Here is a 13,324-nt window from a genome sequence, read left to right on the forward strand (position 1 = left end):
AGGTCGGGGAGAGCCTGGACAAGGGCCTGGAGCCCCTGGTCTGGACACTGCTCCAGGGCCCTCACAAACTACCGGTGACCAGCAGGACTCTGGCCGCATCACTAGGCCCCTGCAAATGCTTGCCCAGGACTTCCCAGGACCACAGGAAGCCAGACGTCAGACTCTTGGGGGCAAAGGGTGCCCTCGCCGTGGGGCATGCATCCCCTTCAAGCAGGCCCAGGCCCAACACCATTCCCCAAAGCCCCTCAGGCACAAGACCGTCACTGACACTAATTTACCCAGAATAAAATGAAACAAGAAAATCCCTGCTTGGACCCACCCCTGGCAAATGAGATCTGAGAGTCTGCTGCCCGGCCTCTGTGGGGTCCAAGAGAGCCCGCCTGAGGATGCCTCCAGGATCTCCCAGGGACGAGGGGCGTGTGCGGCTGGGGGGCCGAGGTCGTGGCCCTCAGACAGGGGGACACGCTGGGCTGCATGCTGAGCGGTCAGACGCGCGTCCGGGGCAGGAAGCCAATGTGTCACCATGCTCCAGATAAACTTTAATAAGATGTGGGCAGTGACCCCGCCCTCCATACAAGAACAGGCGTTTACCCGCTGTCCTTTCCAGCCCGGCCGCCCCCCGGCAGGTCTCAGCAGGGCTGAGCCACACCGGCCCCCCCGGGGGCAGTGGTCTTTCCCAAGGCCGTCTTGCAGTCGACAGAAAATGGGGGGACGATTTAGCAAATGACGTGACCCCACAGAAAGCAGGAGTCCCTTGGACGGCCAGGCACAGAGCCCCGGCGAGCGGCCCATAGACGCCGCGGGTGTCCTGCAGGTGCCTGGCCCCTTCCCGCTAGATCATGCCGGCCAGCCAGGGCGGGAGGAAGAGGCCCGCGGTGCCCAGCAGGCAGACGATGATGAACACCCAGAGGAAGATGCGGTCGATGACCATGGCCACGTACTTCCAATCCTCCTTCACCTGCAAACACAGACACACACGGTCACTCCCAGCCCGCCGCCCTCGGGCCTCCAGGCCACAAATACCTTCTAGAACCTGATGCTTCCTGAGGCAGGTTCTCTGTGTCCCCTCCTTGACACCAAGGTAACCACGGGAGGCTGGCAGGGAGCCCAAGCGCCAGGGAGGGGGAGACAGGGAGGGCCCTTGGAGATATGGGGGTCTAGGCTGCTTCATGGGGACATCTGTTCTCACTGGCAGAGCACCATGGACACCATCCAGTGCACCCCCATTGTGCAGATGGGGACAGTGAGGCTCAGACGGGACGCCCACACCTTGGCTATTCAGGGCCAGGAGCATCCTGCTGGGGGCCCCACGGTGGTCGGCATCCAGAGAGTGACGGTTGAAGCCCAGCTGCCCTCTGCACCTACCCACCCTGCTCCAGGGACAGTGCTCACGGGTCAGCTGCCCTCCTGGGTCAGCAGGCTCTCTTAGCTCTGTCCCTGAAGCCCCTCAAGGTAGACACAGACCTGGGCACTGTGGGCTAGCTCCAAGTGGGGCGGAACTGCCCGGGAGAACAGGGCCCCTCGGCGGGGGTGAGGGAGAGGCCCTGGCTTGAGGAGGGGTCCGGCACGCCGCGGCCGGAGGGCGGGCGGTGGGCCACGTCCCCTGTGGTCATCCACCTGAAGAAAGGCGGTGGAACCGTCCATGTGCAGATGGGGACCCGCGGCACCGGGTGGCTGGGGGCGGCCATGGTCATGCATCCCAGATCCCAACCCAGGCCGGCCGCTCCGCAGTCCTGGCTCCCGATCCCAGTCCTCAGCCTCCCCCAGGGCAGAGGCTCCACAAGGCAGATGGAGGCCGTGGCCACAAGCACGTCCTGGGTGGGCAGCCCATCGGTGCCTGAGGGACGGGAAAGGAGGCGGCCCCCGCCTCAGGCCAGCCAGGCACTGAGGGCAGGACGGCGGAGGCAGGGGGCAGGCTCAGCCCTCCCATTTGGGGGTGTCATGGGTACGGAGGGCTCTCCGCTGCCATTTTCTGCTCTGATTTCTCAAGTAATCAGAGACACCCTGATGGTTTTAAACCAGACCGAAACTGGACAGCAAACAAGGTCACTTATAAATAAAAAGTCCCTCCAGGACCCTCTGTTCCAGGAAGGTTGAGAAACAGCCCATGGCCTCATCCTCCACTTTGTCTTTGATCCCCGCTGGGCGCGTCCCCCATCCTGAGGATGAAAGGCCTCGTGGACAAAGCTGCCCAGAGCACCCGAGGTCCATCCACGTCAAGGCAGCCTCACTCCCCAGAGCCTGGCGTCGCTCTGAAGCTGGAACCAGGTCACGGCGGCCCGTCGTGCCACGCAGACAAATGCCGGGCTGGGCCCCGGCCGGACAGGTGCGCACGGCCGCCGGAGCCCCTCAGGATTCTGCTCACACTTCTACAGGCGTTAGTCACTCCTCAGCGGCGCTCAGCCTGCACGTCGAGTCAGGAGGCGGCCTGCTATTTCAAGAGCTGGCAGCAGAATGGGGTCCCCAGAAGCAGGTTCTCCCAGGCAGAACATTCCGGAAACCTCCAGAATGGCTTCACAGCCTCTTGAGATTCCGCAGGGTGTCCACTCCCAGGGGTGTGCTGCGTGGGTCCAGGGCTCGCTCAGCCGTGGGGCAGGTGGTCCCCGTGTGTGTCCCACACACAATCAGGGGCCGTGACCCTGCGCTCCCTGGGCTGCCGTGCCCAGGCTGCCCCCAAGTGACGGCCCCGCGGACTGAGCAGGGTGGGCGGCCCCCTCACTTCTGCCCGTGCTCTGACCTGAGGGCTCCCCACCAGTCTGGACCCGTGTAGACACCCGCCCTCTCTCCCGGCTCTGTGGGGTCCTGAGTGTCAGCCAAGGCTGGGACCCCTGGCCCCCGGCGCAACCCCATGACCAGTGGACAAATATCAGCAGAAGGAAAGAGGAACGTTCCCTTCCTGGTGGGGGGTCAGCAGAGCTGGCCAGTCCCCGGCCCACTGCCCACCAGCTGGGGGCCTGGGCTCGTCTGGTCACCTCTCCTCCAGGACCTGGGAACAACAGGAGCGTCCTGTCTCCGTCCTCGGGGCTGACACTCAGCAGAGGGACTGGGGACACTGTCTGGGCTCCTCTGATCCCTGCTGGTGAGTGAGGAGCCCCCACAGGAGGACCAGCTCCCTGGGTCCCTGGGTCCCCAGGTCCCTGCGGCTGGGCCAGCGTTACTGCCCCTATACCCACAACTCCTTCTCCCCAGCTTGACACACAGGGTGCTGGCCAGAGAGGCAGGACTGTGCCCCAGACCCCCGTCCACCCCTCCCCATTAGGCCTCCTTTCAGCCCCTCTTGCTACCTGTCCACCCCCCGTCCCTCCCCAGAGACCCACTCCTGGCCCCTGAGGGGACATTCCCGGTGGCCAGCAACAGTGCCCAGACTTCCCGGGCAAGGCCGCCCTGCAGCCTGCGGGCTCCCCGTGTCCTGGATGACACAGAGGACACCCCCACAGTACACTCTCACTAGCCACCCCAGGGACCGCCTGCCAGAATCAGACGCTCGGGGAAGAGAGAGCAGGACAGGGTGAGGGCTGGGCTGCACGCACCCCAGAACTTAGTAGCCCGGGTCTGGGCCCGGGTATGGGGACTTTTCACCGGCCACACCCTCCTCCAGAGAGGAAAGGGAAGCAGACAGAGCCTGTCCGGCCACAGGCAGAAACTCACCGAGAAGTCTGTGTCCTCGGCCTTCAGATGGTCTGCGATGTACTGGACACCTTCGATCGCCCGCATCAGGGCTGGAGACAGGGGCAGGTGCGGGGGGGCCACTTTGGTGCCCCGGGGTTTGAACACGGCATTTGGGGACGGCTCCTTCTCGCACCTGCATCTACACGGAGAGAGCTGGTCTGGCGGCAGGGGCTCGGCGGAGCCGGCCTTCAGAAAGGCGGGGGAGCCGGCCACGGGGCCCCCAGCCGGGGAGGCGGCATCATCTTGGGGAACACAGTACTGGATGCTCCGAGACCGGCATCGAACACCGTCTTCCACGGCTTCGGCAGGGCTGGACATGTGCTGGACGCTCAGAGACCGGGCTTTGGTGAGCCCTGGGGCCCGGGTGCTGGCGGGTGGGTGGCGGGGGTCAGGCGAGGGGCAGGGGCTCCCGTTCTCAGCCTCTGAGGGCGGCAACGCAGGGACCTGGTCCGAGGGTGACTCGCAGGCTGGCTGGGGCTTGGCTGGCTCGTCCGGGGGGCTGCAGAAGGACGGGGAGCGCGATGGGCCCCGGCTCTGGGCTCCGCCCACGAAGCTGGGCTCCCCCTCAGGCTCGGGCCAGAAGCCGGGGGCGCTGGCCATCTTATGCACGGACTCGATGAGCCGCCTGCAGTTGCCCTTGACCACAGACGGCCGCTTCATGAAGAGCAAGCGGGGCACCACATCCAGGAAGACCCGGCGCACCCAGGCGGGCATGGTGTGTGTGCGCGGGGAGCGGTGGTGCACATTGAGCACGAAGACCGTGATGACGATGGACAGCGTGACGAAGATCATGGTGAAGAGCAGGTACTCGCCGATGAGCGGGATGACCAGGGAGGTGGAGGGGATGATCTCCGTGATGAGTAGCAGGAAGACGGTGAGCGAGAGCAACACAGAGATGCAGAGCGTGATCTTCTCGCCGCACTCAGACGGCAGGTAGAAGACCAGCACCGTGAGGCAGGAGATGAGCAGGCAGGGGATGATGAGGTTGATGGTGTAGAAGAGGGGCAGGCGCCGGATGACGAAGGCGTAGGTGATGTCCGGGTAGACCTCGGCACAGCACTCGTATTTGCGGGTGTTGTAGGTGCCCACAGCGTCCACGATGACCCACTCGCCGCTCTCCCACAGGTCCAGCTGGTCCACACGACTGTGCATGCTCACCAGGTCGATCTTGGCCTTGTCGTACGTCCAGGACCCGAACTTCATGGTGCAGTTCTGCTGGTCGAAGGGGAAGAAGGTGACGTCGATGCTGCAGGAGCTCTTGTAGATGGCGGGGGGTGTCCACTGGACCCGCCCGTCATGGAAGAGGTGGGCCTTGGTCAGGTGGGTGACTGCAAAGTCCCCGTCCGCGCTGTGCAGGAAGAGAGGGGCGTGAGACCCACCAGAACCGCAGCCTGGCTCTCACACGTCTGGCTTTACAGGTGAGCGAAGAAAGACAGGGGACCCGGTCAGGGACCGGGCTAGGTGTAGGCTGGCGGCCCCGGGCACTTCCCTCATTTGCCTCAGCTTATCGCCCCTACCCTAGGGGGGACACGTGGCTTGGAGGACATCTAAGCGGCCCCGTCATGCCTGACACACAAGCTTGTTGGTGACAGTGGCGATCACTTGGCGGGTAGAGCAGGGACTGGGGTCCTACACCTGCTAGCACCCGGGTGAGGTGGCACCCGGTCCGTCTCTGTCCTGGAGCTGCCAACTGTCTGTGCTGGGAACGAGCGGGCAGCCTGGGGGCGGGGGTCATGTCCCTGCAAGGGCCCGAGGTCAGGGAGCTCCTGTCCGCAGTGTAAGGGCAAGTGGGGCCTGACTCTGGAGAACAGAGCCCCATGCTCTCCTGCCCCTGGGCCTACGGCAGAGGGGATGGAAGGTCTCAACTCCCACCCGTCTCCCATGCAGATTTGCATCCAGGGGGGTTGGGGGCCGAGCAGCCCCTCCTGGGACCCATCACTGCACACCTGGCCATCTGCGCCCTATGGACGAGGACACGAACATGAAAGTGGCTCTTGGGACAGAGCCGAGTCCCCTGCAGGTCACCCTGGGGGACGGGCCAAACTTGGGGTGGGGGCCTGCCTAGCCACCGTCTCCTGCCACAGGCCGAGCATGCAACACCACTGAGCACCCTTCTCTCCATTATCCCCACGACTTACAGGTGAGGATCCCCTTTCTTGCACAGGTGAGGACCCTGGGCTGCCTGAGCAGGAGGGGACAGGCCCACCCCTGGCCATCCGCCCTCCTGCCTTGTCCTCAGCCTCAGGGGTGTTGGCGCCTGTCCGTGGCCGGGTGGGTGGCAGACGGGGAACTGCTGTCCCTGGGCCTGGGCTTCGCAGACAGCAATGTCCGCCTCAGTGTCTCCACAAGGACACGCACAGTTGGCGTGCCACCCTGGTGCCTTGTGGAGTGAGGAGCCAGGGACAGCTGCTAACAGGCCCCACCCCGAGCCCTCATCGGCTCCTGGACTCGGCCCTGCTCTGCCCCTCAGCTGGAAGCCCCTGGACACAGGTTAGGATCCCCAGCAGGTGCAACCTGAGCTGCGTGCATACCGCTCTCCTGGCCTCAGTTTCCCCCCGGACTGGGCTGTCCACTCTGACCATGAACAGATGGAGGCAGGGGCTGGCCCCGTGGCTTGGCTCTGAAGCGCTGACGGGGAACCTCCCCACGGCCCCATGGACCCCCAGGACAGCACCCGTGGGCGCCATGCTGCCTTGACACTGCGGGGGGGCCACAGCACAACCTGCCAGCACAGGCTGTGGACGTGAGTCAGGTGCCCCACCAAGGGCTCAGAGCTCGGCCGTCCGTGCCCGCCCACACCCACCATGGCCTAAAAGCCCCCAGACATCGAGCTCAGACGCCCCGACGGTCTCAGTTGCTGCCAATCCGATCCTATGACCTCCAGGAACCCTTCTGGGCTGACGTCTAGGTCAGCGGTCGGTGGAGACCCGCAGATGCATCCACAGGAAGAGCGACAGGGGCTTTGCATGCGGGACACACAGCCTGGACTCCAGTGTGGGACTGAGGCTCTCTCTGGGGCGGGATGAGGTGGACTGTCCTCCCTCAGCAAACTCGCTCCGAAACCCAAAGCCTTGTACCTCTGAGGCATAAAGCAAATGCACAAACATGGCTCAGCAAACATTCTGCAGGGAGATTAGAGGCTCCAGTCAGCGGCGTGAGCCCGGGGAGCCCTGATCCCCAGGAAGGGAATGTTCCAGAAGTTCACTGAAAGCAGCCCAGGACTAGGAATGTGCACCCAGGCCTCGGGGTCTTGGTACCCACAGACAAGATCCGAGTCCTCCTGGTGCACAGCCCGCAGACCCCCATGGCTGTGCACCCCTCCACCCCACGCCCCCAGCCTGGGGGCCTACTGTGTCCTCGCCCAGTGCAGACCTGGCTCAGATCCCGGAGACCCTCCCAGGAGGGCGTCCCCCTCAGGACGTGGGGTCTGGACCTGCGGGCAGACGTGGTTCCCGTGGTGCAGCATCTCACTTCCACCGGCCCGCTTCTCGAAGAGGTAGAGGATCTCAGAAGGCAGCCGGGTGGGGTCCAACTTCCTCCCCGTGCTGGCTTCGAGGCCCCCAGTTGTGAAGGGGCCGGTGCAGGGGAGAGGAAGCACCCGCCAGCAGGTTCCGGCCCCGCGTCCCACCCCCGGCAGCATTGTGCCTCCAGGAAGCCACAGGGCTCCGGACGCTGGGACCCAACGGTCAGATCTTGAGCACGCTCTGGCCTCGCTGCGTGGAGCTGCGGCCCCAGCAGAGCAGAGGAGGCTTCCTGGCCCGTCCAGGTTCCTGCCCAGGCCCCGCGAACCCCCATCCGTGTGGTGTTGCGTGAAAGAGGCCTTGCGAGACCCTCCTCCCCAAAGGGCCACCACAGAGAAGCCCCCAAGTGGACAGCAGAGCCTCCCATGCAGGGGGTTTCCCAAAGCCGTCTGAAAAGGTGCCCCCCACCTCTCCCCTCGCCCAGTAGCCCCGGCTGGTCACCTGGCTGCACTCAAGTGCACACGGGCCTGGCCGGCGTCAGCCACCCCGCGGCCCCGTCCAGAAAGAGCCTCTATGCCGACCACAGCCCCACAGACAGGCTGGGGGCCCACCCCTCCCCCGGGGCCTGGAAGAGGAGAGAGGAGGGAATTTGAAGTGGCAGCCCCATCTCCCGGCCGCAGTCCTGGGGGTCTGCACAGGCCCCAGAGCTGCTCCCGCCTGGGGAGGGCGGAGCTGTCCCCACAGCACGATGCTCCCCTGGGTCCCAGGACGCGGACACCATGTTCTCTGAGTCAAACGGCCCCTGAGACCCGGGGCGGGGGCCTTGGGGAGCTGAGTGCAGACCCCAGGAAGGCCGGGGAGGCCGGAGAACCCCGGGCTGGTGGTTCAGCGGGGCTGGCTGTGGAGAGCAGGGAGCCTGGCCTGCGGGAAGAGCAGCACTACCACCTTCCCGCCCACGGAGCCGATCCCCTAATGCGTCCCGAAAACCATCAAGCTCTTCCCACTGCCATTAGCGGAATCAATTAAGTTGGAAGAAGAGCCCAATCGTTCTTAATCAAATAACAACATTTTATAGGTCAGGCCCAGTGCCCGGGGCCCTGGAAGGAGCTTTGTACCAGAGCCCATTGGGGGGCAGGGGTCCGCAGGGAGCTCAGTGCTTCCATTTGCTTTGTCTGTGGCTCCGTGGGAGCTGCGGCTCGGGCCTGAGCCTGAGACGGCATCAGCCGCCCAGCTATGACCCAGCAGTGACCTGGGGACGCAAGCGGACGTCAGGCTGCCCCGGGCTCAGGAGCCCCAGCAAGGGTCTGTCAAAGGACAGTTTGGATCCCACTCTCTGCCTCGGCCATGCCTGGCAAACACCTCTGTGTTTCCGGCACAGAATGATGGTGTACGTGAGCAGATTCAGCGAGGCGTCCTGTCCCACAGGCTGCTTGCTCAGGGCTGGGGAGGGGCCGAGCACCCAGGTGAAGAGGCACCCAAAGGCCAGGAGCAGCGGGCAGAAATGGGGCTGGAGTGGGGCGGGAGTCTGGGGGCTTCCTGCATGGAAGGACCACCGCCCGGCCAGGGGTGATCCGGAAAATACGGGCCCCCTTGCCCCCGCGGGGAGAGGAACTGATGCCTGAGCGGAGCTAGCTGGACCCACGCTACACCCAGGACCCCTGTCCCCTGCTTTGCTCACCGGCAGCCCGCCCCCCAGACCCTCCACCTCCTCCTTGGCACCTTCCACTTCCTCCCAGAGGCTTCAGCACAGGCTGCCGGGGGCGGGCACACACAGGTCAGTACCTCTTGCTCATGCCTGGATCCCCTGGGTCACTCACACCTGGAGACAGGTGCCTGCCGCCCCCGCCCGCTGACTTCCCCAGGGCTCACTTATTGTAGAGGACGATGTCCGGCCGCCAGATGAGCTCAGAGGGAATGCGGATGGAGGTGACGTTCTCATAGTCAGCGGGGTCCCAGCGCAGCTTATAGTCATGCCACTCCTGGGCCAGGGCGGGAGGAGGAAAGCACAGCCGGTGAGGGGGGCGAGGAGGGGGAAGGGGGGGAGGGGGTGGGGGGAGGAACGAGGGCTGGAGGGGCCCCCACTCACTCACCTGCTTCACCCACACATTGGTTGTCATCATCTGGTTCTTCTCATCCTAGGACACAAAAGACAATGGCGGCTGTGACCCTCTGGGGGACAGACGTGTGTGTGTGTCTGTGTGTGTGTGTGTCCTTCGCTCTCTCTCTTGACCCTGAGTTTCCTCACCCACAAAGACAGGCCTGAGATGAACATGGGGAGCAGGTGACCCCAGAAAGGAATGAGTACCTCAGCCCTGGAGGCAACCAAGTCCAGGACGGTCAACCTGAGGGGACTTAGAGAGGTGGGGACGAGGCCCCTGAACTTCTCCAGAAGGAGAGTGGGGACAAGGATTGTATGACATGGCGGGTGGCCAGTGCCCGGCCCGCCCCCAGCTACGTCAGATGTGTGGGACGTGCGGAGGGCTCCCAAGCTGCTGGAGGAGAGCCTCCGCGCAGGCCCCCCGCCAGCTTGCATCGGCCCTCCCGGCTGGTCATGGCAGCCCATCTGCAGCTCCTAGGTGGGCAACCCCGGTATGCACAGGTCCCACTTGGTCACCAAGCTGGCCCCTGGACAGACTGCCCCTTTAGGAACAGGGTCCCAGGACCCTAAGGTGGACAGGTAAGGGGCTGGAGCAGGGGAGGTAGAATCGGGAGACCCAGCTGGTTCCGTCTCAAGGTCACTGTGTGGGTCACACCCCTCCACCGGCAGCTTCCCCCCCCCCCCACAAGCTGACATAGCCTGGGGTCCTGGGAGGGGAGCGAGGTGGGCATGTGGGGAGATCCATGGCCCCCACAGTTGGATGAACTCCAGTGCCCTCCCTGCCACCAGAGCGGGCTGCCTCCTAGTGCGGGAAACTCAGGCCCTTCCAAACCCAGCAGGCCTGGGACCTCCTCGTGTGCACGAACCGAGCTCCCGGAGGCCCCCTGCTCAACACGCTGCAGCCCGTACTCCCAGGCTCCTGAGTGAACCCACTATGTAGTTCCCCCCCAGCAGATGCCTCAGCCCTTCCAGAGCCACTTGGAGGCTGGACCCCCAGCACCCTCCCAGCAGCCTTCTCGGGTCCTAACCAGGAAGGTAAACACACCCAAACCTGTCTGGGCCTTGCTGGGACACACATTCCAGTCCGGTGGATGGGGCGGGGGGGGGGGGGGGGGGGGGGGCTCTCCGAGGTGAGGTCTGCCAGGGCAGCCCAAGGCCAGCCCCTCCCCCACTCACTGCTACAGCGCACAGAAGCTCCTCCCGCCACTTGCAGCTTGGGCACCTCCCCCACCCCCACCCCCACCCACAGAGGCATTTTCTGCTCTTTGCTCCCGAAGTAGATGGCCCTGACCTACTGCTGAAAATCTGGCATTTGGGTTTTCCTATGTGGCTGTCCTCTGGGCTCCACCACGAGGGCACATTTGCGGGGTCCTGCAGGGTCGACACAAAGAGCCTGCGTGCAGTGCCGATGGCGGCCGCCCCACCCCTCCAGGCTCGTGGCCACCGCCAGGCCGGCCTCCCCTCAGATGGGGGTGCTCCCTCAGCACGAGCCTCTGCGGCTGTGTGTGATGAGCCGAGGCTCAGAGCTCCCCGCTCCCCACCCTTGGCACCTACCACGTCAATGAGCTGTGCGATGGACAGCCCAAAGTGGACAAGAACCACGTCCGAGATGTTGGCCACGGGCCGGGACCACTTGTTGTAGCCAGAGAAGAGTTTCTTCAGCAGCCGTTCCTCCGCATGGGCCCGGGTCTCCACGTGGCTGCTTACTATGGGGACAGGAAAGTGGTGCAGCTCGGCGGCAGAGGATGGCAGTCATCCAGGCTGCCCCTCGGACCTCCCACCAGGCCCTGGCTTCCTCCAGCTCCATCCACCTCAGGACATTTGCACATCCTGCCCCACTCCTGGCCTCAGTTTCTCTCCTACCCTCTGGGTAAAAGTGTAACTTCCTCAGGGAAGCCTCCCCAGACCCCTCAGGTGCCCTGCACGGCACCCCAAACAAAGACAACAGTAAGTGCTGACTGGGAAGGAGGGGCTGGATCTTCAGCTAAAACCCGGCCTCAAAGCACAAGGTGAAGGTAACCACAGGACTCCAGGACAGGCCCAAATGGGGGGACGGACAGCCTGCTTCTTGTGGCTGCCAGTGGCCCTGAGTTCTCACCAGACACTGCCGACTCCAGCACCCTGGGTTCCTGGACAGATGGCCTTCTGTGAGTCACGGGTGACCCCCCCACATACACACTCTGCTTCTTGAGGAGGGGCCACTCTGATCCAGCCCAGCCCCACTGACCAGTCTGTTGTCAGAGGGTTTCTCTGTCTCTCCTGGGCACCTGCACTGGGGTCACTGCATCATATGGGGATTTGCGGAGGGGAACAGGGTACCAGCTGCCTGCACTCAGCTCGGTCCTGCTCACCTGTATGTCGGAGACCGGATGTTAAGAGGGGATTCACAAGCACCCTAGGGTCAGTGTTAGACCCCCGGGGACCCTTTACTCTGAGTCCAGAGGCCCCCCTCCCCCAGCCTTATTCTTCCTCGTCCCTTGCACCAGGAAGGTACAGCCCACTCTTCACTGGGGAGGCCGAGGGGCTGAAATTCCCTCCACCAAACTATGAATAGCAAGGTCTGCCCGGGGCTGGGGCGGGGGGCACAGGGGGCAAGGACTTCCCCAGTCCCAGTGAGCTTAGGGGAGCAGAAAAGGTGTGGATGGGGCGTGGCAAGGGCGGAAGCCACCCCTCTGCTCCCCCAAACCAGGAGCAGGCATGGGGGGTGTCTGCAGGGAAATTTGGCCGGAGGGATGAAGACGGAGAGACTGGCCCCGCCTCTCTCTACCCAAGTTGGAGCTTCTAGGTCCAGCTCCCCAAACAGCAGCCCCCCACCCCCACCCAAGCCCCTCTCCGGCATTCGCGGGAGAGTTAACTCCTTCCTTGCCCCGCTCAGTCCGCACCGCAGCACAGCCTTTGCGTCTGGGGGTGGGGGAGCCTGGGCGGCCGCCCCGCTGCGCACACCCGCGGCCAGGAGCCTCCCCTCCTCTGGCTCTGGAGGTCCAAGGCCGCCCTGAGCTGGACGAAGGGGGGCCGTCTGGCGCCCCGAAACTTACCGGGTAGGAAGCCGGCCCCCAGCAGCATCAGCAGCGGCGGGAGCAGCGGCGGCGGCGGCGCCCCGGGGCCCCCGAGCTCCATGGCGCACGGAGCGGGCTCTAGACGCGGGCGGCTCCCGGCTCCGCCGCGCCCCCGCTCCCAGGCCCGCGCGCGCCCAACTTCATGCCCCCGCGCCGCGCCGGCCGCTCCGTCCACTGGGCCTGGTTCCGCCGCTCCTCCCGCGGGGCGCGGCGGCGGCGACCCGGCCGGGAGGGGAGCTCGGGGCTGTGGGCTCCGCGGCGCGGCCCCGCCCGGACCTGCCCGCCTCCAGCCGGCGAGGAGGAGACGGAGGAGGGAGAGGGGGAGGGGGGAGGAGAGGAGGGGGAAAGCGGGAGAGGACGTGAGGGGAGGAGGGTGGGGGGGCGGGGGGGGCAGACCGCAGCTGAGAGGGGGCGCAGAGGCTGCGCTCGGCTGACGCCTGGGTAAAGTTTCCCTCGTCCTCCCGGGGGCTGGGGACGTGCCCGAGCCAGGGGTGGGGGCCCGTAGTCACTGCGTGCGACTGGGGGATCCTGGCGCCGGGCTGGTTTCTGGACCACGACACACTGACCTCCACCCCCGTCCCCAGTCCTGGCGCCCCACCGCCTGCCTGGATGGGGGCCGCGCACCTAGGGGCCCCCGGCGGCCCGCACGCGCCTGGTTAACTCCATCACCCCCGCCCCGCTCCGCAGTTCAGAAATCACTAGCTCCTCGTCTTCCTCCCCAGAGAGGCGTTCAGGAGAGACCACCCCCTATCAGCCTGTCCCCCGCGGACCGGAAAGCGTCCAGTAGAGGAGCCCAGGCGCCGCGGCCGGCCCTCCTGGGGGAGAACCCTAAAGCCCCCGCCCCAGCGCAGCCGCTCTGATGCCTCTAGCTCCCGCCTGGAGCACGCTCTGTGGACAGTGGCTGTGGGGCGGCGGCTGAGGGTCTCGGCCCGGGGGGCTGGAGAACAGCCCAGCAGCCCCGGCGGACTGGTCTGGAACAATGTCCCCCACAACTGAGGTGCCTGGCGCGACCGTGCTCAGTGCCCTGGCAGGGCCTCTGC

General features: G+C 65.3%; 1 protein-coding gene across 1 annotated transcript; it reads right to left on the reverse strand.

The window, feature by feature from the left end:
• Positions 1 to 522: 522 nt before the first annotated feature.
• On the reverse strand, positions 523 to 12,600 carry CHRNA4 (cholinergic receptor nicotinic alpha 4 subunit). The gene is made up of 6 exons (XM_045883908.1): positions 12,264 to 12,600; positions 10,783 to 10,934; positions 9,221 to 9,265; positions 9,000 to 9,109; positions 3,649 to 5,017; positions 523 to 958 (listed from the first exon to the last, which is right to left on the reverse strand). The coding sequence occupies exons 1-6, from the start codon at positions 12,343 to 12,345 to the stop codon at positions 833 to 835; spliced, it is 1,884 nt and encodes a 627-aa protein (XP_045739864.1). The 5' UTR covers positions 12,346 to 12,600; the 3' UTR covers positions 523 to 832.
• Between the last annotated feature and the right edge of the window lie 724 nt (positions 12,601 to 13,324).

This window comes from Mirounga angustirostris, unplaced genomic scaffold (assembly GCF_029215605.1).
Source record: "Mirounga angustirostris isolate CCGP_5_RB_7025 unplaced genomic scaffold, mMirAng1.0.hap1 SCAF_10, whole genome shotgun sequence".
Classification (NCBI taxonomy): Eukaryota; Metazoa; Chordata; class Mammalia; order Carnivora; family Phocidae; genus Mirounga; species Mirounga angustirostris.